The 24,621-nt window shown below is 35.7% G+C and overlaps 3 protein-coding genes across 5 annotated transcripts in view; 1 reads left to right on the top strand and 2 right to left on the bottom strand.

Annotated features, from left to right (window-relative positions):
* The first annotated feature begins 418 nt into the window (after nt 1-418).
* Nucleotides 419-5,438, top strand: LOC127949294 (centrosomal protein of 44 kDa-like). The gene is made up of 11 exons (XM_052546380.1): nt 419-545; nt 719-809; nt 1,655-1,802; nt 3,112-3,258; nt 3,537-3,635; nt 3,740-3,895; nt 4,089-4,301; nt 4,707-4,767; nt 4,862-4,956; nt 5,043-5,077; nt 5,193-5,438. Exons 2-11 carry the CDS (start codon nt 721-723, stop codon nt 5,239-5,241), a joined length of 1,092 nt encoding a protein of 363 aa, XP_052402340.1. The 5' UTR covers nt 419-545; nt 719-720; the 3' UTR covers nt 5,242-5,438.
* Nucleotides 5,439-14,710: 9,272 nt separating this feature from the next.
* Nucleotides 14,711-21,972, bottom strand: hpgd (15-hydroxyprostaglandin dehydrogenase). 2 transcript variants are annotated; one of them, XR_008152066.1, is made up of 7 exons: nt 21,852-21,972; nt 21,525-21,648; nt 20,829-20,935; nt 20,292-20,388; nt 16,388-16,464; nt 15,991-16,189; nt 14,711-15,316 (listed from the first exon to the last, which is right to left on the bottom strand). XR_008152066.1 is itself a non-coding variant. In XM_052544789.1 (7 exons), exons 1-7 carry the CDS (start codon nt 21,942-21,944, stop codon nt 15,193-15,195), a joined length of 786 nt encoding a protein of 261 aa, XP_052400749.1. In that variant the 5' UTR covers nt 21,945-21,972; the 3' UTR covers nt 14,715-15,192. The 2 variants fall into 2 exon arrangements, 1 of the variants encoding a protein (XP_052400749.1); XM_052544789.1 differs by having other exon boundaries at nt 14,715-15,316; nt 15,991-16,154.
* Nucleotides 21,973-23,180: 1,208 nt separating this feature from the next.
* Nucleotides 23,181-24,621, bottom strand: part of glra3 (glycine receptor, alpha 3) — a 47,854-nt gene continuing 46,413 nt past the window's right edge. For both annotated transcript variants that reach the window (XM_052546227.1, XM_052546226.1), the window contains one exon: nt 23,181-24,393. In XM_052546227.1, coding sequence (XP_052402187.1) covers nt 24,118-24,393 — 276 coding nt within the window. In that variant the 3' untranslated portion in view covers nt 23,181-24,117. The remainder of the gene's footprint in view (nt 24,394-24,621) is intronic.

The following is a 24,621-nucleotide window of genomic DNA, read 5'->3' on the forward strand; positions in this document are numbered from 1 at the left end:
TCCTTCCACTCTGGCCAGACTGACGTCCATAGACTGACGTCTCTTGTTATTGGTGGAAGTGACGCAAATCTCTCAGAGTAAACCAACCACAGGTACGCATACATGCACTTTCGATTGCAAGTTTTTTTTTTTCATGTTTGTCAAATTCGTATGCTTATTTAAAACAAAAGAAAGTTAAATAAAATAAATTGCAAAAATATATAAAATAAAATCCAAAATAAAGACACTGACTGAACCAAGTAATTATCAAATCAGCCAAATAAATATATAAATCAGGATTTATTAAATACGTTAATTAATGAAATAAATACATTAGTAAATAAAAATTTTCATTAAGTTACAAATTACCAAATTTGTAAACACGTGCTTTAAATTTAACACAAAACCCATTAAAGGGAAAATATCTAAAAGACGTAATCAAAGACATGAATGTGTAGAAGTGAAACGCTGGGTTGAACCGCATAGAAACCTATCACAACAATACCGAATATTTCAGCGGCAAAAACAAAAGGAAATTAAAAGTTCACTATAAAACTCAGCCATCGGTAAGACACAGAATTGTTATTAACGAAAATCGAGTGCGACATATAATGAAGTAAAACAAAAGATGTACAGCATGCCAATATCGTTTTTATACATGGTCAATGAATGGTTAAAATGACAGCGGTACATATTACTAAAATATAATTCTTGATGAAATCCATCCTGAAAACGACAGAGATGTCCACTGGTGATCTGAAGGGATGTCTGAGAAAGCTGGAAGCGTCTCTCCGTTCTCTGAAGTATCCCAGAGAAGTGGACTATCAAAGGTATTTAATATGATGAATGTTAAAGGAATAGTGCTACCACAAATATCAGTTCTCTCATTATTAGCTGGAATCTAAACGTACAAAGAAAACCATTTACTTCAGATTGGTATATAAATTATACAATCTAGATTCATTCAATTAAATGAATAAAGGGACCCCCTTTAGTAAAATGTGACCACGGGGACAAATCCTAGATTTTGAGTAGATCCAAATCTCCTTCATTAAACAGGACTCAATCAAGGCTTCATGAATTCAGCTCTTCTGAATGTCTGTTTCATATGCAGTCAGCGGAGACAATATATGTGGGATGTTATTCATTAGACACCAACGTCCCCAGCTCCAACCTCACTTTTTTTTTTTGGCCTAGGCTTTAAACATCTTGACTCGTATAAACATCCAAAATGGGGCTCTGCCAGTGTTTCATGTCCACATTTTGTTTTGAAGTTTGGAAAGTTAAAGACTTGTCCAGAGCCTCTCCAGTGCTGAGATATCTTGTAAACAGGCTTTACAAAAACCAGCTCCGTTTCTCCACCAGGAACCCAAGCTGCACATCAGATGCTCGGTGAAGAGGTTTTGATGTGAGATGCATCAAACACAACATGCTTCTCAGAAAGACAGATCCATTTGGCTTGTATGTGCTGGAGATGATCCAGAAATATGACTTAATTTGTCTCCAGCACGACACTCAAAATAGCTTGCAGACAATTTCGAGAGTGTTATTTTGTGCTGTCGTGTTATAAATAACTTTTATATTTGATTTAAAACCTTTATGTGGTGTTGATTTTGTGATTTAATGTGTGGTTTGTCAGTGCTTCGTAATTTGATGTTGGGTTTTATGCTTCCAGATTGGCTGTGGGAGATCCATCAGCTTGTCTTCCTATTGTGAGCTTCGCCTTCACGTCCTTTTCCCCCTCACTCACCGAGCGCCTGGTTGATTATGGCGTGGAACTAACTGGATTGAATGATTTACGATTTATTGAGAATGTTTACAAGGTGCATTGCATTACCTTATATACCACTATATATTATTTTCGACTGTGTGGCTTGTTATGTGTTATACGTCCTTTTAACTGAACTTTGACTTAAATAATTTGAACACAAATTTAAGACAAAAATGTATTTATTTAATTATTTATTTATTTATGTCCGGCAGATCAAAAGAACATATTTTAAAGAATGTTGGTAACCGAACAGTTTTGGTGTCCATTAAAAAAAAAAAAAAAAAAAAAAAAACTTAATTTTATATTCCACAGAAAAAGAAATAAAGAGACTTATGTAACTATCCCTTTAAAATATATCAATCCAATTCATGGTTTAGGGTCAGAGTTATTGGATAATGTTTATTTGAAATCAACTACAGATTTTTATTACAGACTTTTATAAACTGTTTGTAATTTCTTTCAAGAGCTAGTGGTTTTAAGGAGTTGGTTGTTTTAAATGGATCAAAGTGGTTGTAGTCATTAATAATGCTTTTCACTCCACCTTTAATGAGGTGGATTTCTTTTTAAAAAAGCAATTTCACATGCAATTAAATTTACAAAGCCAGTCTTTGTGTTGCCTTTTTTATTGGCACTGTCCCTGATCTGGGAGGTTCTCGCCCCACATCAGAAATGCAGGTCTCTCCAGAGCTCTGTGATTCACAGCATCTGTAGCTCTGTTCTCCAGCAAAGCATTCAGATGTTCAACTGGCAGCTCTTCTTCACCAAGTCTTGAGTAATTACAATTCTCTGCTCATGTCTCTTTCCTGCTGTGTGAGAAAAAAAAAAGGAGGCTGGCCTTCATGTTGGTCCAAGTCATGTGATCTCAGATTTACTCCAAGCCGATTCTGTACATTTAGCCGTGGGAATGAAAGTTCTGCTCTGTCTTTCGGCACTTCCTCCTGTTCGTTGACCTTTCGTGCAGTTCTAAAAGAGATCTGGCCTTCGTCTCATGATAATGTGCAGCTCACGTGAGATATTCTGGGGGGAATTAGTGCTCCCATCATATTACCTTGAGGACCCTGTTGGCATTTAACAGGAAAGCGGTGTTTGGCAGTTTTGTCATATTTTTCCACTCGTCATTTTCCCTTTGCACTACAGCTCACTGTTTACATCTGGCTTATCCCTGTGATTAGTCTTGGTGGTTCCTCTGGAGTACCTCCTGAACCAGAAATTCTACAAATCAAAAATTGTAACCCACTTAGGGGATAACGTCCTTCCAATTCTTCTAATACATTAAACCCCTTAAATAAACCATTTATTTTATCACTGTTTTTTTTTCCTGTTGTATCTGCATCTTCATGGGAAAATCTCTTCATATGTAGGTCTTGCGAGATGTTTTCAGTTATAAGCCACTGTTAACCAAACAGCAGTTTCTTCAGTTTGGCTTTGCTGAGAGGAAAGTCATCATTCTCTGTGATATCATTGGCCTCGTTCTCAACAAACACAAAGAACTCACTAAAGAGAGCAAGGTATCTGAAAGATTTACCCACATACAGTTTTTCTTATACAGAGATATGATCAATAATTGACCTATATTAGTTTATTAGTTCGATTGATTGTTTGTTTGATATGGTTTATTTTAATTCTTAGTCTTTTTTTAATCTATTTAGATATAATATTGCAATTATATAATATAATTTATTGGTTATCGGCCATTTTGTAATACAAATAATGTATTATCACCTTATTATATAATATAATATCATATTGCAGAAGTAGACTCATTGTGTGTTCTGTTGTCTTACAGCATGTTAGTAAACCAAAGAGGAGGCCTCAGTTTAAGAGCTGCACTAAAAATGAGATCTCTTCTGCTGAGAGTGCATCACTGGAGTTATCAGCCCTGACAGTAAGCAATTTGATAATAATAATGATTATTATTATCATTATTATTATCATTATCATTATTATTATTATTATTATTATTATTATAGCTGTTTCCCTTCCTCTTAGGTCTCTCGGAAGCAGCCACTGGTAGAAAAGCATCTTGGCAGCAGCTCAGCACCAGCTCCTCAGAAGCTCCTCAGATGCTCCTCAGAAGAGCAGCTACAGCAGGACGAGGAAACAGAAAAGAGGAGCTTAGACTGCGAGCAGACTGCAGATTCAATTGTGAGAACGTGCATCCTGCAACACATTTACACAGAGGAAGGGGAACAACTAGTCAAGCATTCATTATTATGATTATTTTTTATTTAGCCATTTCATGTTAGAACTCCACAATTTCTCAAAATTCCAATTCCTTCTCTTTTTTTATAGTTTTGAACTTGTCAAATCCAATCTAATGCACATGCTGTCTTGTTAGGAGTGTGTGTTTGAGAGCCGGCTGAGGGGTGTAGAATCAGGTCTTCTGGAGAGTGTTGGCAGACTGGAGCAGCGGTTGGCCCTTATGGAACACAGGATACATGCTCTGGAGAAAAGCTTGGCTGGCAAGATTATCATCGAGAGCAGCCAGTGGGAGAACTTGGAGAGTCGCGTGCTGCTGCTGGAGACCAGGCAGGCATTGACCTCAGCACAGGTACAGGAGTGTAACATCTGTTTGGAGGCTTGGAACTGTAAATTATAATTTCTACTGCAATTGTGACACAATTCTGCTTTCTCCCAAAACTCACTTTGATGATCAAGCTTGCGTTACGTGATGAAAAGCAGTGACATTCTCCAGCGCAGATACACATGCACTAGCAAAGCTCTCACATGTGTTAGTTTAAAAAATGGGTAATTCATTTGGAAAGTGCAGGTTTTTAGGAAGACTGCAAACTGTTTAAAGGTCAAATAAATCCTTATGGTTCATGAGCGTGTTATTTTAGGATTTGTTTTAATGTTAAGTTGACATTTGCAGAAGTACTGAATATAAGATGAGTTAATGTGTTTTTTGGTGCTTACAAAAAGTTTTCAAAGTTTTTACAAAGTTCTACTTCTGTAGGATCTAACTTCAGGAGATTGTGTCCTCAACACAGACAATGGTAGATTCAAAGAGGACACAGGTACGTTGAAACCTTTTAGCCCTAAAATTGCATTACATTCCTTAAATCTAAAATAGTTTGATTAATTTTTTCCCCATTTGTATCCGTGTTAAAGTATCTGCGAGTGGTGTTTCTACTGTGATTCATCCACCATCTGACATCAGTGATAATGGACGCACTCCAGCTAGTTCTTCTCCGACCGCTCCCCAGGTGACCATCCATCCATCCATCCACCAAATTTTCAAGATTAGTTCGTTTCACAATATTTTTTTTATTATTTATTTTCTGTTTCTTAGAATTTTAAAGAGAGGCTGGACAGAATAGTTCACATGTAAGTGGTATTTTTATATCAATAGCATTTCTCTTGAAGGATTGTGTTTTGGGTGTCATTTAGACAAAGGATTGCACATCAATACTTTGTTGTTGTTTTTTCTGTCCCATTTCAGGATGAAGGATACATCTAACATTCTGCAAAACATAGAACCCACAATGTAAATGTAATCTTATCCCGGAGAAACGTGTTTTTAAGGACTAAAATCTGTCATTTAAAAAAGTGACAAATTCTCATATTGTACTAAAATTAGTGTAGCAAAGACTTTCTGATAAACAGACCAAAACTGTAATTCATTAAATGTATTGCCCAATACCATATGGTGGCAAGTGTATTTCAAATAAATTGAATAGATACTTTTTATTAGTCTTCACTGGTTCTTGTGCGTCTCATAACAAAAATGATTAGTGCTGCATGTGGCACCTTCTTTGCTTGTGAAGTTTCAGAAGTGGCAGATTGAGGTAAAACTGCTACAGTTCAGCCTGTTCCAAACATAAAATTTGTTTATTATTATAATTATTATTAATACATTTGTCAATTTGGGAATTTTGAGAATTGTATAGGAAAAAGCTGTGTGAAGGGTTCCAGTGGGGGAAAAAACATCGTAGAAGATGGGAGGGTGAGTAAATGAGTTGTTTTTTTTATTTTTTTTTTTTTTTTATTAATCAGTGTTTTAATATGCCCTCCCACTGATTCTGCAGGTGTATTAACATTTCTTTTACCGTCTATGATTAACATGAGTGTCTTGTCCTCTAGATGTCACTGCTACCCATGTAAAACCTAATGGTAAATTACTTTATGGCGCCCTCTGAAGTCAGTTTTCTGTATTGCACCCAGTCCTGAAGGCTGCATCAGTCCAGTGCCACACAACAGATGTGCAGTCACTTGAATATTAAAGTAAAATGTGTAATCACTGGATGATGTCTTTGTTTTTGAGCTATTCTTGTCATTTGTTTTTGAGCTATTCTTTCTTTAGCACATGCTCCAAAATAGATAAATAATTCTGAAGTTAAGGTAGAAATCCATCCGTCCCTCCTGTCCAGTTATGACACACTTATGTATGTAATTGGGATACTACAATCATTTCAAAATTCCCAAATGCCCCCCCCCCCCCCCACCATTTAGGTGCTATGCTGGGTTTATTCAGATGTATATAAATTTTAAATAAATTTAAATAAATGTAAATAAATTTTGAAACAGTGCTTTGTTTGTTTAAGCATCCTGAATAGTTTATGGCATAGGCTTTACCAGTGGCTTGAGTTTTGGATGTGACTTTGTGTTTGGGAAACTTAATGATTTTTTTTCTGTTTGCTGTTTTGGTAGCACAGAATGGTTTCACCCGAGAAACCATCTCCAGTACTCATCCAGCACCATTTTCCTTCTACCTGGAGTAAAATGTAATACTTTAGGCGACAGTGATCACAGCAAGGGATCAGAGAGGGAATTGCAGTGAATTTCCAACTTATGGGTCGCTGTTAGCAGAATTCAAGAATCCTCGACTCCTGATATAGGACAAACTTGCAATGTATTTGCATGTCTGAGGTCAAGTGACCTTTTGGATGGTCTCTTGGTGTTGGTCGTCATTGTTCAAGATATCACATTTATCAGATTTCAATTTGCATAAAAAAACAACAACTTGAGACCTGGCTTTGACCTAGCAATGTCTCAAAACAAGACATCAGAGGTCTGACTTGTTGGTCTCACAGGACAGCTTTACTCTTCTCACATTTCATTTTCGGTACGAGGCAATGATGTAAAACTGTTTTTCATCAGTGGATTTTCTCTCTGCAGTTGACAACACCGAGAGGGTCACTGACCTCTGTTCGCTCTTCCAGACGTTCCCTTCAGTGCCCTATGTACTACAGAGACTATGAGAATCACTCTGAGATCAATTAGACATAAAGCATTCATGGAGAGGAAAAGAAAGGTCAGATGACCTCTGTAATTATGTTGAAGGAGAGTGTGTGCATGTGTTTGTGTGGCTGGTCAACAGAGAATGCCTGTGACTGTTTTGTATGTATGTTTGGTGTGAGTGTGAGTGTATTGAATAGGAGTCAGAGAGAGAGAGATGCTCAGACAGATTGTTTGGGAACTTACCCGAAGGGGCTGCACATTGTCTACACTAGACACAGGGTGTTGCTGATGTCTGTATATGGGTCAGTGATGTAGTTTTAGTATTATTAGTGAGAAATATATATTAAAATTCTATTTTCTAAATTGTTATATATATTTTATTTTTAAATGTCACAAAAATTTTCACGTAATATATAAATGTAAACTCTGCGAGCTAAAGTCAATCTTAAGTTATATATATGTGTGTGTGTGTGTGTGTGTGTGTGTGTGTGTGTGTGTGTATATATATATATATATATATATATATATATATATAGTGTGTGTGGAGGGGGGGTGTACATATATATGTGTATATGTATAAAACGTTTTAATATCTGAAAACTTTTAAATTCAGACATTTCCAAGAACTTGGCAGACAACTAAATGTTAAAAAGTTTTGTTCCTATATGTCTTTGACTCATATCCTGACCTTGCTACATAACATCATAACTTGGGCCCCAGAAACCCCCTGTGGAATCAACAGGCCTCTGGCAGGGGCCAGATGTGAATTGGAAACTTTGCTTTGCTCTCTTTGAGACTGCATGCGGGTTTTCTCAGTAGTTGCATCTTGCGGGACTAGACGTTACAGTTGTTTGTTTATTTTATTTGTGTATTTATGTGCTTTTTAATGAGTTTATACAGAGAATTAAAGAAATCTGGATTTGTTGAATTGAAAGAGCTACTTTGTAGCAAGTTAATTAGATATATTAGAAATACATTTAGAATTTATTTTTTCCTCTGGTTTCTGTACGTTTCTTCACCTGCTGTTCAAAAGTTTAGGGTCGTTTTGTTTTCTTTTTAAGAAATTATTATTCAGCAAAGACGCATCAAATTGCTGAAAAAAGTGACAATTAATACATTTATAATGTTAGGAATGAGATATAATTTTTCTAATAAATTCTGAAAAATTATTTTGAACATTCTATTCAGCTAAGAATCCTGAAGAAACCGTATCACAGTTCCCATAAAAATATTAAACGGCTCAACTGTTTTCAACATAGATGATAATAAGAATATTTCTTGAGCAGCAAATCAGCATATTAGAATGATTTCTCCAGATTCATTTAGGCCTACTGAAGACTGGAGTAATGGCTGGAGTAAATAGCATTTTAAAATATTCAAATAGAAAAGTTATTTATTTTGTAATAATATAAAAAATATATGCTTTTACAGCCTTGATCATAAAACGTTTCTTTTATAAAAAAGCTTCTTTCAAAAGCATTAAAACCCCTAACTTTTGTGAGACTAGAACACATAATCTCATAATTTTATTTTATTAGGCTCATCAAATCTCCATTCATTCCATCAGCTTCTGGAGTCAGTTTGTTTAGTCTAAACTTAAGAGCACAGGTACAGGAAGCACACCTAATCTGAAATCCGCTCAGCCACTTTGACATGAAAACTGAATTAAGAGAAAATAAAGTGTCCCACAATGTTCAGTACAATTAGTCTTTTAAACTAGGACGTTTGCTTTACTTTTCGACTGTAACTGGATCGTCTGGAGCTGGACCATGATGTAATGTGTTGCACTGATGGTTCTTAGATTGCAATAATAATCCTGCACAGGTCTTTATTTAAAAAAAAGGAGAGAGTGAGTGAAAGATGAGAACAGGGGTCCATTCATAATGACTGTGTCATTAAGTTTTGTTGATTGGCTGTTGAACGCACGTCTCTGTTGCTCTCCGCTGCTGCTGTAATCCCCTGCTCTCATTAATCATTGTCCCGAAAGAGGGGTGGGGGAGATGAGAGAAACGACTTGAAGTGAGTGAGAGGGAACACTTTTTGCATTCCTCCTCTGTCTTAAAGCGTGTATGTTTATGCAAGCTCCCCTCATTCCATTCCACCGGCCTGGCCATTCCAGATCCCTCCACATTAGGTTCATTTTCTCTCCTAATTAGCAGGACCTCATGCATGTCTACGAACTCTTTACCTTCCTGATTAGTTTGTCGCGGCCATGCAGGCATCTGCACCTCTTGAGCAGAACAAGGCTAATTGAGCTAATCGCTCAAGTTAATGAGCATATTTTAAAGGTTGGAGGGCATAAGCAAACGAGATGAAGAGAGTGAAATGAGAAAGAGATATAATTAGAATCACGGATGAGTTTACTTATTATGTCCTTGACTTTCAGCTATAATAAAGCTGTATTTTGGTCAATCTGATTTTTTTTTTTAAAGCTACAGTTAACAAGGAACATTCTTATAACTTTCAAGGTTCTCTCAAAGCCATGAAAAAAGAAAGTTGTTCCAGTAAAATCAATAAAATATTTGATCAAAGTTATCTAATCTTTAAGTGTTCTCAAAGGTTAGCGCAAAATACATCATTCATTAAAGTTATTTCATGAAATGTTTTAGTTGGACATTCGTCTAACATTTATGTTATACTGGCACTTGTTTCATTAAAAAATATTGTTCCCATATTATATGCAAAATGATAAAATGCAAAGTTCCCTTTACGTTTAATATAACATTCACTTAACCAAGAAAAACATTGTTCAGAGAACAGTCAAAAATAACATTTTCAGAATTTAATGAGAACATTAGCAGAAAATTCTTAGAACATGTTTTATATTTATAGAGTATTTATTGTGAGACACTTTCAGTTTAAATGTAGAATATTTGCAAGAACATTTACGATATTAAGCACATCAAGCTAATTGCATTACATGTTTATGTTGCCTTATGGGCTAAATATTTGTTCTCTGGGAGGCTCTTTTGCTAACCCCTTAAATTGGCGTTCATTGTATTTCATAGTTTTGTTCCGAAAAGAATTTCCTCCAAGTCACTTGATTACAAATTTACACCACTCTCAATGCTTATTTTCTTTGCCAATAGGAGGCGAGTTATTATCCTTGGCCAGCCGCCAAGACCTCATTGCCTGCCAGTCAAAACAGTTTTCACATGCTCATGGGAAGACCTACAATAACATCTTATCATTAGAAACGAGCACATAGGCAAGTATTTGGGCCACTTGGCTCCCCTGATGTAAAATAAACATAGGGGTTCTCGGTAAACCTGTGAGCTGATTGAGTCTCAAGCCCTTAGCAACAGCAGTGGGAATGTACACAGTTGCTCTCCATATACGGCTCATTCTGTGCAAGTCGTCTTTCAGATGTCAAGTCTTTGTCTTCAGTTTTAAGGTCTAGATCAACTCAAAATGCCCTGTTCAGATGTCAGGCTGCTCATGCAGCATTTGGCAATGTCTACAGACACAATCCCAAGAGACTGTCCATGTTGTGTTTACATTGAAGATTTCTCCTGTATGCACTACTGGAACTGGCAGAAAATAGAATATTGTGTTTGATTTTCCCACCATAGTCCGTAAAGAATATATGAACTAAACACCTCTTGCTTATCTTAGATTTGTCTGCCTTTCAGCCAACAATAATGGAATGTTTGCACATTTCCTCTTCCCTCTGACAAGGGAGGACACTTTTGGGTCATCTTGTTGCCTCTTTAGAAATCATTTATATGTTCGTTCAGCTAATTGCAGCGTAATAGAAATTGTCTGAAGGAAAGTAAAAGTATATGTAAATATGAAAGTAAATATGAAAAAACTGAAATGTTAATCGGGAAAAAAAGCATATATTTTAATATAAATAAAAATAGTATTACTATAAAAATAGTATTATTAATAGTATTAAAAGTATTACAACAACGATTGTTGGCTTTATGGTGAATCGCTTTTTGTGTACAGGTAAGTCGCTTTGGATAATTTAATCTGCTAAATGCATAAATGTATAGAAAAATGCATAAATGTATGTATATATACAAGTATATATGTATATATATACATATACATATATATATATATATATATATATATATATATATATATATATATATATATATATATATATATATATATATATATATATGTGTGTGTGTGTGTATATATATATATATATATATATATATATATATATATATATATATATATATATATATATAGCAAATATAGAAATATATATAGAGAGAGAGAGAGAGAAATACACAACAATTCTGTAGCCAAGTTTATTTATTGTTTATTTATTTGCTAAATAGTATTTCATTCTTGAAATTAAAACACACTACTTCATGGACATGCAAAACTTACTGTATCAATCTGAGACCAAACTTTTTCCCAGGAAGAGATTTAAAGTTGCAATACTTTGCTAAGGACTGAGGCATGCTTGCTACTGAAATTGAAGAGAGTTTTTTGCTTAATGCGGAGCACCTTTAACTCTTGAATGATTCAAAATTAGTAGTTAACTGGCTCTTATTATATTGCTTTTCTGATCCTTGCCTGTCCCACATATTGCTTCATACTGTTTCTAGATGCTTCTAGTGACAGCTGAACTAGAAACCTCTATTAACTCTATTAGGGTGACGTACAAGGGAGTGAGACATCCCAGAAGCTGTGCAGGCCGGCCTGACATTTCGTGTGCCATTTAATCTTAGGGGAAGGGTTGTCTCTTATCACAGCTTTTAGCTTTCCTTTGTTGCAAATACTCAAGTCTATTTTTGTTTTACCTCGATTTTTATACATTTTGTCAAGGGCAGATTTGGATTTGGAAACTCAAGAGGCCTGTCAGATATTTCATTGTTGCAAATACTCAAGTCTGTTTTTGTTGTACCTCCGTTTTAATAGATTTGGTCAAGGTCAGATTTAGATTTGTAAACTAAAAAGGCCTGTACGACATTTAATTCAGACCAGGGCCAACTTAACCTGAAAACAAAGATTCTTAAAAAAAAAACAAAAAAAAAACAAGGTGAAGCATTGTGACTCATTTCAATTGCTATCTACCAGATATATATATTTGGTTTCAGGCCAAAGACCTTGAGGTAATCGCCCCATTGGCCCACAATCTAACATGTCCTCCTGTGTGACAGTTGTTTGTAGTAACAATGTTTAAAAACACTTAACAAAGCACTGTCCAGATGTACTCCGTGTGACGCAACAGCTGCATCGTAGTGTATATGAATTAGACATCGTTATAACAAGATTTACTTTTTTTTTTTTTACTGAATATTTGCTTTGGACTTGACTAGCAATTTATTTTGCTTTTCTAACATGTTTTTTTTTTTTTTTTTATGAAAAAATAAATAGAAACGAGCTGGGAGCTTATGTTTCTGAAAATAACCGAATGGTTCTTCGTCCATAAATCACTAAGGCATCTGGGAAGTGTTTTCAAGAGCAGATCCTTTTGAGCATGATCTTAAACACACACTAAAAAAGTCATATCTGTATCTGTCACTCTCTGTATTTGAATTATGTATGACTTACAGTATGAAAGTGAAAGTATATAAGTTACTAAATGACATTGTTTGGTTTTTGACGTAACAGACATCTCATTTGTCCTGAGGGGGGCGCCAATAAACTATCAACATACTGTCAGAGAGACCATTTTTATTTGTGTAAAATGACCCGCATAATCCTGTATTACTAGGTTGTGTCAGTGATTACACTTGTCATCCAAAATAACGGACAGAGCCACAGAATTCACACTCTCAATCACTGTTTAATTAGAATGATATGATAATAATTAATTAATGTATTTATTTATAGTAATAAGAATAATGTGTCCAAGACAGGATTAGACCAAATGTATGTTATATCTGCTGATCTTCTACTTTAAAAATTGTATTTGTGATGAAAAACTAAACATTGGCCGGGATCACACACAAACTGCCAGAGACACAAGGAAACACTCAACCTCTCTCCTTTCTCAAGACTATTACTCATGGAGCAGGTCCAAAAGACTCCGCTGAAACTTCCAGTGGAAGAACATTTCTGTTGCTTTCTAGCAAATCTGTCTGATTGCACATCGATTGCCAAAATTAACATGAGTTATATGCGCAAGGGTCAAGAAATGACCAATGCTTTGGGCAAAATACCAGTGAAAGCTCTGCAGGCACTGTAATGAACTGTCTGACATGTTTGTGTATTCACTGTCTCTGCTAATATAAAGTGATCTTTCATTGGGGGGAAAGTAAAATAATATCTGAAGATACACATGAAGGAAACAATAGAAGATTGTAATTGAATCTAAATGTTTGGGTGATAGACAATAGAAAGCTGTGTAATCTTTAAAATGTTTTTGAGTAGAGCATTTATTTTAGAACATGGCTAATTGTAGAGCATCGTTGTTGTTGTTTTTTTAACAGCTGTAACTGCCCAGAAATCTTTTTCAGTTAAGTTGATTTACCACATAAATGCAGAAACAGCCTCCGAATCAACAGCCAATTCTAATATAGCCTCGCCATGATATAGTTTTTGACAAACAACGAGGCATGTCATGCAACACACTCTTCATTTTGTGTCACAGCTTCCTGCCTACAATGAGCTAAGTGAGCTGCATATCTTTCAGTGATTTATCAAAGCTTTCTCATCTGTTTAACCTGTACTCAAACCCCACCCAAGCTTCCTCAGGGCCTTCTGTGTGACCGTAATGACCTGACTCATCTGGTCTCCTCTCACTTCAGTTTTCTCTCGCCGTTTCCCTTGTTGAGAAGACCAGCAGACTATGTATACGATAAGTTCACAGAGATACTTCTGTAGGATAACATGAATTTATCATGAATGAACATATGTTAACTTGTTATCGTAACTTGTAACAACTTAATGTTATGGTAAACAGAAATGAACATTAACAAGTGGTAAAAAAGTGGTGCATTTTGTGTGTGTGTATTGCATTGCCAGAATTATTACATACTGCAACAGTGTTACTTTAAAAGTGATGACAACACATTAGTGGTTCAGTTGTTGCTTTTGCAAAGACTGTTTGTATAATCTGTAAGCATGCACTTCCTTCAAGGATTCTTCAGATGTAGATAGAAAGCTCTGACTATCAAACAGTCATCATTCAAACGACGCCCTCCAAGTCCTCATAGACTTTCATATCTTTATCTGCTGTCATATCAAAGCAGAGACACATCCCTGTGATGTTTCATCAAAGGAATTTTGTAAAGTCACAGTGTAAAAAGTGAAATTCTGGATACTCCGAGAACTGTTATTGTCAAATTGAACCCCTATAACCCATCTAGGGCACTTGTATAGTTTATTTACGTATAACTCGACTTTAGTGTAGACTTTGTGATTGTACTGATGAACATTTTTAAAACAGATACTGTAAGCCATGTTTTGATTGACCAAGATGACTTTGGATGCATTTGGATGAAAAAACTTTTATACTTAGTATATATCTAGCAACATAACTTGTTATATTTCACAGCTGGAAATAGAAAGATTTTACCCATAGCACTAAAATGTGAAAGCAAAGCACAGGTTATTCATTTCTGGTAATGTGGTAAGTGTAGGCAATTGTGCAGATTCCTGCACAACTGCATTGACGTAAACACAGCTGCCAGGTGACACTTGTTTCTGGATTTGCATTCTGTGTGTCTTTTAATGTAGACATGAACACTATATATAGCAGCCTGGTCTCAAAATCTGCAAGACTACGGATTTGGGATCCGTTTCGGGTAAAACACAGCCTATGCCATACACATTTAGCCGCAACGATATAGAAAACATTTTCTTTGTATTTTTAGAAGTTTATTGGTTGATTTCTACATAAGGTATACATAATAAAAGATACTCTCTTTGCCACAAAGATATATATCTAAAATATTATACAAAAACTATACAAAAAAATTAATCATTGATATATATTGAGGTACAATTGACTTGAAAACAATAACTGAATTATTAATAAATATGATTATCTTTTCTCAAAACCATTTACAGTAGCAGTTTACAGCATTCAAATTAATGTTCAAGGGCATGACAAAAAAAAAAAAAAAAAAGAGGCCCGAATACCAGTATGCAGTCCTTTTTGGTTTTCAAAACTCAAATGATAGATAGGAAAACTTATACCGTCCCTTTTTATTTCTTAAATGCGCCATAGGTTTGTGTCTTAAACTTGCGGTTTGAGGTGCCTGCACTAGACTTCAATCAAATAAATGTTCCGATGAAGAACGGAGAGGAGAGAAAAAAGACGAACATGTTTGATGAAGGCATCGCTCTCAAGCTGAGAGAGGTTCATAGGTGTGGAAGTGAATGCCTTTAGAACAGGTGATCTTCATCACGGCTCCGTTTAGGCTTTCATCTGTTATCATTCGCAGCATTCCTTCTGCAATCAGAGATGGTCTGTAGACATAAACACAGACACAACACAATCATATTTCACATTTCTTTGTCACTGTCGCATGTTAAATCAGCAATTTTCAGTAAAGAATGTGGATTAAAGTAAACAAGGCGATTCGTTTTTGCATTTTATAATCAAATTTAAAATCTTATCTTTTCTATGTCCTTGTTGACATTTTTTTACTTCAAATTATTCATCCCTCAAGTGTCTACAGAGTGTTTGAGGAAGAAATAAATGTTTTATTGAAAAAAAAAAAAAAAACTCCACCGTGACCAACAGAATAGTGCGAGTAAAAAAAGAGTCAGTAATACTGTAGATGATTTGTTGGGGTGGAGGAGGTTGATTTGATTCAACTTTATGTGCATGTCAAAAATCTTAGCAAAGCAAAACATATGGTTTAATCCACCTTTAATCAATGGGTGGTGCAGCATGAATGTCTAAATCTTCCAGTAAAGGCAAGTTTAAAGGTTTACAAGCAGTTCATCCACTGATTATTTACTTGCAGCTGTAAAAGTCTGGACTGGAAACAGTTTTTGGCCATTTTCTAAAAAAACTGTTTTGGTCTCTGCCCAATCAAAACTGTTTATTCAATGGACTGAATATAACAAACAAAGCTAAACTACTTAGACAAAATCTAATACAGAAGAAACTGGTGGTTCAGCAGAACTCTGCTTACTTTAGAACGCCATACTTGTCCATCCGTTGCTTGAATTCATCTTTGTACTTGACAAACTTGCCCATTGTTTCCTCGTGCTCCACAGTGCGAAGGAGTTGGGTGTCCACGAAGGCTGGGCACAGTGTGTTGATCCTCACTCCATAATTGCCCTGTTCAGATGCGTCCTGCCGACAACAAAACGTGTCCAAACACGGTCAGCCTAAATTACACACACAGCGCAAAGAATGCGTCAACACACAGGGGTGAGAGATCCTATCTGTGAGCAAACATAACTACTCTCTTCGAGGGAAAAAGCTGGGATGTGCTGGAATGTACTATGTTTCGGCGAACAGATTTACATATGGTTCCGGTAAACTTTGCCTATGGTAAACTGGTGAGACAGGATTGATGTACTCACTGCAATGGCTCTGGAAAATCCAATCACCCCATGCTTTGTTGCTGTGTATACTGGCTGGTGAGGAGAATGCAGAAAAGCTAGGAGGAAACAAAATGAATACTAATTTCAAAAAGAACATGTCAAATGTACATTCGTATACCTAGTTTTTCCACTATAATGTAAAATGCTATTTTTTTTAATGAACCTTAAAGTATGAATTTTAAGCTCCAAAAATGCACCAAAAATGTAGCATTCTGAAACCATGTGGTAGATTTGAGTTTGAAGCAGGCCAAATTTAAGAAATAGTGATTTCAGAAGAAATCTTCTGCTCCAGTGAGCTGTCAACTTCAACCAAATCATCAGTCGGTGAACTGAAATCGAGAAGCAGATCAGTGTATAAATTTTTTTTTTTGGATCGGTTGCTTTTTTTTTAGTCCACAAATCTGTTCTTCTCCTTGACATCACAGTTCTCAAGTTACAGCTCACTGAAGGAGAAGATTATTAGGCAATAACTACAAAAATTCCAATGTGTTCCTTGTATGAATCATTTTTTAAATGGAAAGAGCTGCATGAAGATTCTGCAGAATATCTCATTTTTTGTTACACAAATGAAAAAAGTCAGACATATTTTGGAACAAAATTAGTTCATGAGATTATTATTCCAGTTGACTGAATGAAGGGTTTTGTAACCAGGGCTGCAATACTAGAGTCTGTTATTTGAAAGAGCAAGGTTTTCATCTCATTGAGACTGTAGCAAAACAAAGCCTGTGAATGATTTCCAATACCTTCGTCATGGAAAAATCTCTGGATCTTCCAAGGCTGAGGATTTCTTTTTTAATTCACGCATGAAAATCCTAATGGCTCTTGAGTCTGTTTAAAGCTCTTTGGAAACATAAAGAGCTGAGAACAATTTCCTAAACTAATGTGTGTGTGTGTGTGTGTGTGTGTGTATATGTATATGTATATATATATGTATATATATGTATATTGAATTTATCATTTATCTTATGTTGAAGGTTATTGAAAAGTCAGATGGAACAATGTTTCCTTTAGCGTTCAGGCTTTGTTATAATAAACAACATTTACAAGCTGCACCAAACCTAGGCAGCCAAGGACGGCAGGGGCAAATAACTGAGACAGTATTTACAATTCAACAGTTCTTGTGTGTTCTGGATGAACAAATCTAAGCATAATATTAATGCACATGCAGTGGATAACCCAATTTTGCATAAAAGAAGGCTCTGTTTCCCATTCTGGCTGTATTAACATCTTGAAGAGAGTCATCAAGCTTTCTTGACTGTAAATATTTTAATTAAGGGATAAGATCATCATAAGAACTAAACCAAACATTGAGGTCATCCTAAAAAGATGTTTCCATTTAGCATGGTAAGGTATTTCTGCATAAATCCACCAACTTTCTCCCATTATGCTCAAAAACTACAGTAGGTCCTAGACACAAAATTACTTTTGTAGACTGCTTTGTGTTTCTGTTGTATGTAATAGTTTATAGACAAATTAAGATGATATAATTTAGATTTTATTTATAATGTACATGAGGTCTGTTTTATTTATAATTTATAACACCTGACTCAGGTCAGCCTGGTTAATTTTTCCACAATTTGTGATAGTTGCTCACGGCAATAATGAAAAAAAGTTCAGATACAATAAATAGTTATTTTCAATAAGAAATTAGTTATTCGATTATTTTAAAGTTTCTGCTAAATATTTGTATGTGTTTATCATTAATACTGATTCAGTGCTGTCAGAGGTGAAGGAGACTGAATCGGGTTCATATTTTAACTTAGTCTTAAAGGAACAGTTCACTCAAAAACGAAAATTTACTCACCTTCAGGTAATCCGAAATGTAGATGAGTTCGCTCATCAGAACCGATTTGGAATAATTCAGCATTACATCACTTGCTCTCTAATTAATCTTCTGCAGTGAATGGGTGCCATCAGAATGAGAGTCAAAACAGCTGGTAAAAACATAATAGTCATCCAGTAACCCATATTACTACAGTCCATCAATTAATATCTTGTGAAGTGAAAAGCAAAACCCCCCCAAAAAATAACATAAATTGATTGAGACATTTAACTTTAAACTGGTGCTTCTGACCAAAATATCACTCCAAAAACCATAATAATGCTTCCTCCAGTGGCAAAGTACATCCTTATCCATATTTCTCTCCTGATTTAGATAAGACAATGTTTTTACTGGAGAAAGCAATATTATGGATAGGATGCATATTTTAGTCAGAAGCATCAGTTTGAAGTAAAAAAAAAAAAAAAGTATGCTTATTATAAAAAAAAAAACAAAAAAAAAAAAAAAACATTTTTCTTCACAAAACATTAACTGATGGACTGGAGTGGTGTGGATTACTTGTGGATTATTAGATGTTTAAACTCTATTAAACTCTATTAAATGTTCTGACGGCACCCATTGACTGCAGAGGATCCACTGGTAAGCAAGTGATGTATTGCTAAATTTATCAAAAACTGTTCTGATGAAGAAACAAACTCATTTACATATCGGATGGCCTGAGGGCATGTACAAGCCCATTTTCATTTTAGGTGAATCATTGCTTTAATGTTTTTCTTTAATTAATCCAGTGTACTGTGTGGTTTAACAAACACAATATCAAACTTTCTGCTTAGAGGAGATGGCAATGCAAGAAAAAGAATGTTTCCTCAACAAAATTCCAAGCAAATCAATCTCCAGATACAGTAAAAGAAATTAAGCTCCATTAATGTAGGCAACAATGTGAGAGTTGTTCCAATCACAAAGAGGGATAATCACCTGTGTTACATTAGTTACAGAAACCTGAGAGGCAGTGAGGGAAATAAACCATCCTTAATCCCATCTCTTATTTGGTAAGGAAAAAACCAAGTCTAGAAACCTGTCTGGAGTGTGTTGGGGGTTATAACAAGTTCACTGTCAACCAGGCACAATTCATCATCCAGACCGTACACACAAACTGTATATATACAAAATAATATTCATATCTTCAAAACAGTGGCCAGAATCAGTTTACCTATGTCCCAACTGCTAAGTGGCACCAAAACACAGGCACTTGATGACAGATGTATAAGCTGATAATAGTTTTGCTGCTGATTTATGATTCCATTGATTTTTTTTTTTTTTTTTTTTTTTTTGGCATCTTTTGGGGTGCTTAAGTATAAAGCTGGTGATATTTTTCAGTGGGAACTTGGCTTTGCTGGGCTATTGTTTGAATAGTCACTGAGGAAAATAAAGATATGGTTTTAAAATATGAAACCTAATCTTTCTTGTCATAGCTTTCTAAATTGCCACAAAATGTCTGGGATATGGCTTTGCTTTACTGTTGTCTTCTTGACTTGACTTTTTCAAGGTATTGACTTAATAGTTTGACCAATAGCATGCAGGCATGCTACAACAAAACAAGCTGAATTTTTAAAAGCAGATACTTTTGTAGGTTAACATGTCTATATTGTGAAAGCTGTTGTGAAACTGCTATTGTTATTTTCATTATGGTCTTTGTGCTCATTTAAAACGGAATTCTTATAAAAGAAAAAGGTGTGTCCAAATGACCTGTCTTGCAATGTGTTCTAATTCATTTGCATCTTAATTATCAAGCAAGTGAATCATCAAGTAAAGGCACAGTATTTATCATGCAATTTATTACATTTTGGCATAATAACAGTGCATGTGTCATTTTTCACCAGTAGGTACAGATCCTTGGCAACAGAGACAACAGCAGCCCTTTTAACCAGGTCAGATATGTTTGCTTTAGTGTGTGTAAATATTTGACTCACTCTATAGTTTGCTATTAACCAAAAAGTACTGTTATGTAATCTTCTTAAGAACAATACTCTCTACAGGCTATAGGCTAACTTTTTCAAAACATGCACATATGTAAGACGCATGAAAAAGTGATCAGTATCTTACCTGCCATAGATGAAACGTTGATGATAACCCCTCCATCTTTTCCATACTCTTTACTCATGTGTTCTAGTGCTAAATATGTCCCCTGTATGACAGATGTCTGAGGAAGACAACAGTTGAGTGAAACTGCTAGCACATAGTGAACAGATGTTTTCTATGAGAGTGAGATTATGTTGACATTGATCGGCTATTATGAACAAACACGTTATTATACTGCATCATGTCCATTATGAAATCACTCTGCAAAGCATAATTTATTTAAAAGATCTGTAGATTATTTCATACAGTGCACATGTAAGTGCCATACAATGGTGTTCCTTCAACTTCATGCACTATTGTGAAATCTTTTGGACTGGAAGCAGGGGGTGGAGTATTTTTATTGAATTTGTAACTCCTATCCTGAAGTGTAGTTGAATGTTGTGTCCTAAAGCACCAAACTTCGTCCACTCTTTGCATATATATGTCCAGTGATATGAGGTTGAGTTGAAATGCAAGAGTCTCTTACAGGTTGGATTTCAAGCATAATGATTTTTAACTCACCAAATTTACTTCAATGGTCTTTTCCCAGTTCTTCTCATTGTTGATTCCAGCATTATTGATGACAATATCCAACCGACCAAACTTCTCTACTGTGTTTTGAAAGGCATCTAATGAAAGAAATCACAGCAGGGTTTTCATTTATATTCATAAATAGCAATGTTTTAATAGTGGCACATTTAACGCTGTGTATTTAAACCAAATGAGCAGTCCAGCTAGTCAGTTCACCTAGGTTTAGAAACACAGCCAAGTGTCAGTCTGCATGTGCCCTCAACTGACTTGCAGCTGCAGCATTCCACAAAGAAACATTTAATTAAACTCTTGGGTAAGTGTGTCTTAAGAAACAAGTTTAACAGGAATGAACATTCACCCTTCCCTTCACAACTGACCCATAAACTCCTGTCTTGGAGAAATAAAGCAACCTAACAAAAGGCTACACATTTAGTGTTAAAACTTCAAAAAAAACCAGTAACATTCCTCAGTGATGACCTGAGGGCCTATGAATGTCTAGTATGAACTTATTAACTTCCCAAACAATGAGACATTGTTGAGGAATAAGATGCGCTGCACATACAGGTGCGCAGTATAAAGTGGATAATTGTTTCGTTCTATAAGAAAGTCAAACTGTGCAAGTCTAGACGAGATATTATAAATTTCCTAACTAAAAGGATTAGTTAAAAAAAAAGAAAAAAGTTTTACCTCTAAGTTTCCCAGAGTCAGTCACGTCACATTGGATAAAAATACAATTATCCTCTCCAAACTGGCCATCTAGATCGCTTTTACATTCCTCTCCCACAGATTGGTTCAGGTCTACCAGTGCAACCTGAATTGTCAAAAAGTAAATTAATAACGTAATGCTAAAACAATTTATTAAACGAAGACGCTACGATGCATGATGAAATAAAAAATATTCGCCCCAAGCAGGCAACTGAACTAATCATAAAGACGTTTTGCACAAGTTTTCGCAACAGTTAATTGGATTAATCCGCGAAGTCCATTTTAAAAAGAATTTTAACAAAGCGAAACCTTCGCCCCGTTCTCCAGGAGATGTTCCACCCCGGCTCTTCCGATGCCTTGCGCGCCGCCGGTGACCAGAGCCACTTTCCCGTGGAGACTCATGCTGCTCACCGCCGAGCGCGCCGTGCAATGCTTTATGTAGGCGTACAGTCAGAAGGGGGCGTGTAGATAAGTACTACAGTAAACACAGACGGCCTAGTGTCGTTTTACAAACTGACATTTACACCAAAGAGATGATTACTAACAATTTTCGTGTGCGTTCAGTGCCCTCGGCGACAGTCGAACATACAAGTACACACATGTGGAGAGGGTAAAATGAACGCACCTAAATGAGCAACAGACAACGGATGCTTTTATAAACATCTTTATTTTTTCCGTCTTTCTCAGAGGGCTCTTCAGTAAACATATGAAAAGAACTTTACACTTTACATTATGTTAACGCAGCCAATTTAAAATAAACACAAACGTATTTTGTGTTGCAAAACTGTAATACATTTCGTTGGTATTATAACTGTTCCGTTATCTACTTGTGTAACACGGACACTATAAAGTGTGGCCAGAAGTATTTACAGATGTACACAGAAGAACTAAAATTGCAGCGAGAACATTGACTGCTGGTCCAGTTCATACTGAAAATGAAGTACAACAGACTTGAGTTCATGCATAACATTTAATAATGTTTGTACAAAATAAATTACAAATGCTCTTGCATTATACTGTAAATTTCCATGAACTTCTTGTGTCCTCTCCATGATGCATGTATGTGCCAAATGCTGATGTCAGATAGCGTTCAAAACACGGCAGCACTGCTCTATTTACTCTTAGGAATGTGTGAGACTAGATATGCTTTGATCATTTGTATGGCACAGGTTTTCAGCAGATACTTCTGAAAAGAACAGACATTAAATAAAAATAAATAAATAAATAAATAAAAAACGTCTAAGAAAGTCTGGTCTTGAACAGTGTTTATATGTGAACAGCTTATTCGGAATTTCGACTAAACAAATATTGATAACATTGTTAAATACCTATTCCAACACATTTTCCCATTTCTCCAATATGTGTTTTTAAATATATCTGCAATGCCTTGGGGATATCTTCAGAAGCAGAATTAGATATTGTTCTCTTTTAATATAATTTATTAACGTCTATTCAGAATTCAAAGTTATACAATCACCATACATGCAATTAGATTAGTTTTAAACCACTCAAATTATGTTCATAATTATGAATCTCATTTACATTTTTTGCATTACTATATATATATATATATATATATATATATATATATATATTTAGTCTGAGGACTTGTCTCAGAAAACACATTGACTGCAACATTGTCCAACAAGCCCTCCTTGAATTAATTTCTTCATTCATGAATTTGCAACATATGTGTGACATTATTCACTCCCAGCCGCATTATATTGTAGTGGCATCATTAGTTTGAAGTGACTGGCAATGGTTTTCAAACAATAATGCTTTTGTTCGAGAAAAACTTGAAGAATGGTTTCAATTTCTTCATGTTAACTGGCAGTACGCTACCCATTAAAGTTTAAAAAAATGTGTTTCCTTGAAGCAGTTAATGTTAAGGTGTTCATATAGGCTAGCTGTAAACACAATTGCCTTCTTTGCTGGTTCGGGGTCATTCTTGAGATTTAACTCAGAATGTTTTTGGCCTGGATGCTGGTTTCTACTAGAGCTGGTCAACAATCAGGTTGGGACAAAATGTTCGGGGACACATTATGCTGACCAAATGCTAATAAAAACTAGGTAACTCTTCCTTATAAAATAATCAACATTAGTAGTTTGTGTTTGGATATTTGTATAATATACATTTCTGCTCTTGCACTCTTGCCATTTTTCAATAGCTGTATATCAAAAATACAACACAGAACATTGGCAGTAAAGCTGTAAGACAACGGAGTCAACAAAACCAGTGCAAGACACACACATCTGCATCTGTCACTACTAGGGGCTGTAGTCAGTATCGGACTGTGCTTCTGTGTTAAACAGGTGTGTAGAAGTGCTGACCACTTTTGTTTTGCGGGACAGGTGTGTCAGAGGCCCTACGGATACCTATCCATTGCATAGTGAGTGCAGTGTCTTCGAATGGGTGTATAACATAAACAATTTATTGAAATTAACCACCGGTCCTAGACATCACAGTTTTTCATAGTCATTTTAGCATAGATCCTGGCAAGAAACATCAGCATTCATTGATGCAGCTTTGCTGTTTACTACTGTACCTCCCAAGGTGCAACATGCCATGCTCCATCTATGGCTTGTGCACGTCCTCGTGACGTAGGATTTTGTAAAGGACCCAATAGAAAATATTGAAAAAAAGAAAGGCCAGTGGGAATCCGGCACGGGACACAGTGTCGATCTTCTTGGCTCGGTCGATGAAGAGTTTTCTCATCTCCTCATGACTCTTGCCGGCAGTGAGGGCTGGGTCAGAGGGTGTTGTGGCCGTATTATTAGCAGCTTTGGGCACGGCTCCGTCTTTCCCTGCATTGGGCGTGAAGCTCAACCGGCTCTCCCGCACTTCCTCCTCCTTAGAAAAAGGAAAGGAGACAGAAAGAGAAGCAATCAAGACTCTAGCACTCCTACATTCACAGAACCTGTTGCTTCCCTTTTAGGAAATTCTGTGATATAAGATAATAACGTGAACAATAAAATACAGCATAAGCACTTAGTTTTTATGATGTCCCTAACATTTGAAATGATTTATGGGGAGTTTCAGCTTTTCTATTGCCTTGTTAGCCAGCAAATGTTAAACCTC

The sequence above is a fragment of the Carassius gibelio genome, chromosome B1 (assembly GCF_023724105.1).
Source record: "Carassius gibelio isolate Cgi1373 ecotype wild population from Czech Republic chromosome B1, carGib1.2-hapl.c, whole genome shotgun sequence".
In the NCBI taxonomy this organism is placed as follows: domain Eukaryota; kingdom Metazoa; phylum Chordata; class Actinopteri; order Cypriniformes; family Cyprinidae; genus Carassius; species Carassius gibelio.

Excerpts from the sequence above, each read along its gene's own strand:
- hpgd (XM_052544789.1), bottom strand. The coding sequence starts at position 21,944 with ATGAGTCTCCACGGGAAAGTGGCTCTGGTCACCGGCGGCGCGCAAGGC. Across the intron at positions 21,649-21,851 it reads TCCTGGAGAACGGGGCGAAG|GTTGCACTGGTAGACCTGAA; the intron begins GTTTCGCTTTGT and ends TTGACAATTCAG. Across the intron at positions 15,317-15,990 it reads GACAAGTATGGCGTTCTAAA|ACCATCTCTGATTGCAGAAG; the intron begins GTAAGCAGAGTT and ends TTATGTCTACAG.
- LOC127949294 (XM_052546380.1), top strand. The coding sequence starts at position 721 with ATGTCCACTGGTGATCTGAAGGGATGTCTGAGAAAGCTGGAAGCGTCT. Across the intron at positions 3,259-3,536 it reads AACTCACTAAAGAGAGCAAG|CATGTTAGTAAACCAAAGAG; the intron begins GTATCTGAAAGA and ends GTTGTCTTACAG. Across the intron at positions 3,636-3,739 it reads TGGAGTTATCAGCCCTGACA|GTCTCTCGGAAGCAGCCACT; the intron begins GTAAGCAATTTG and ends CCTTCCTCTTAG.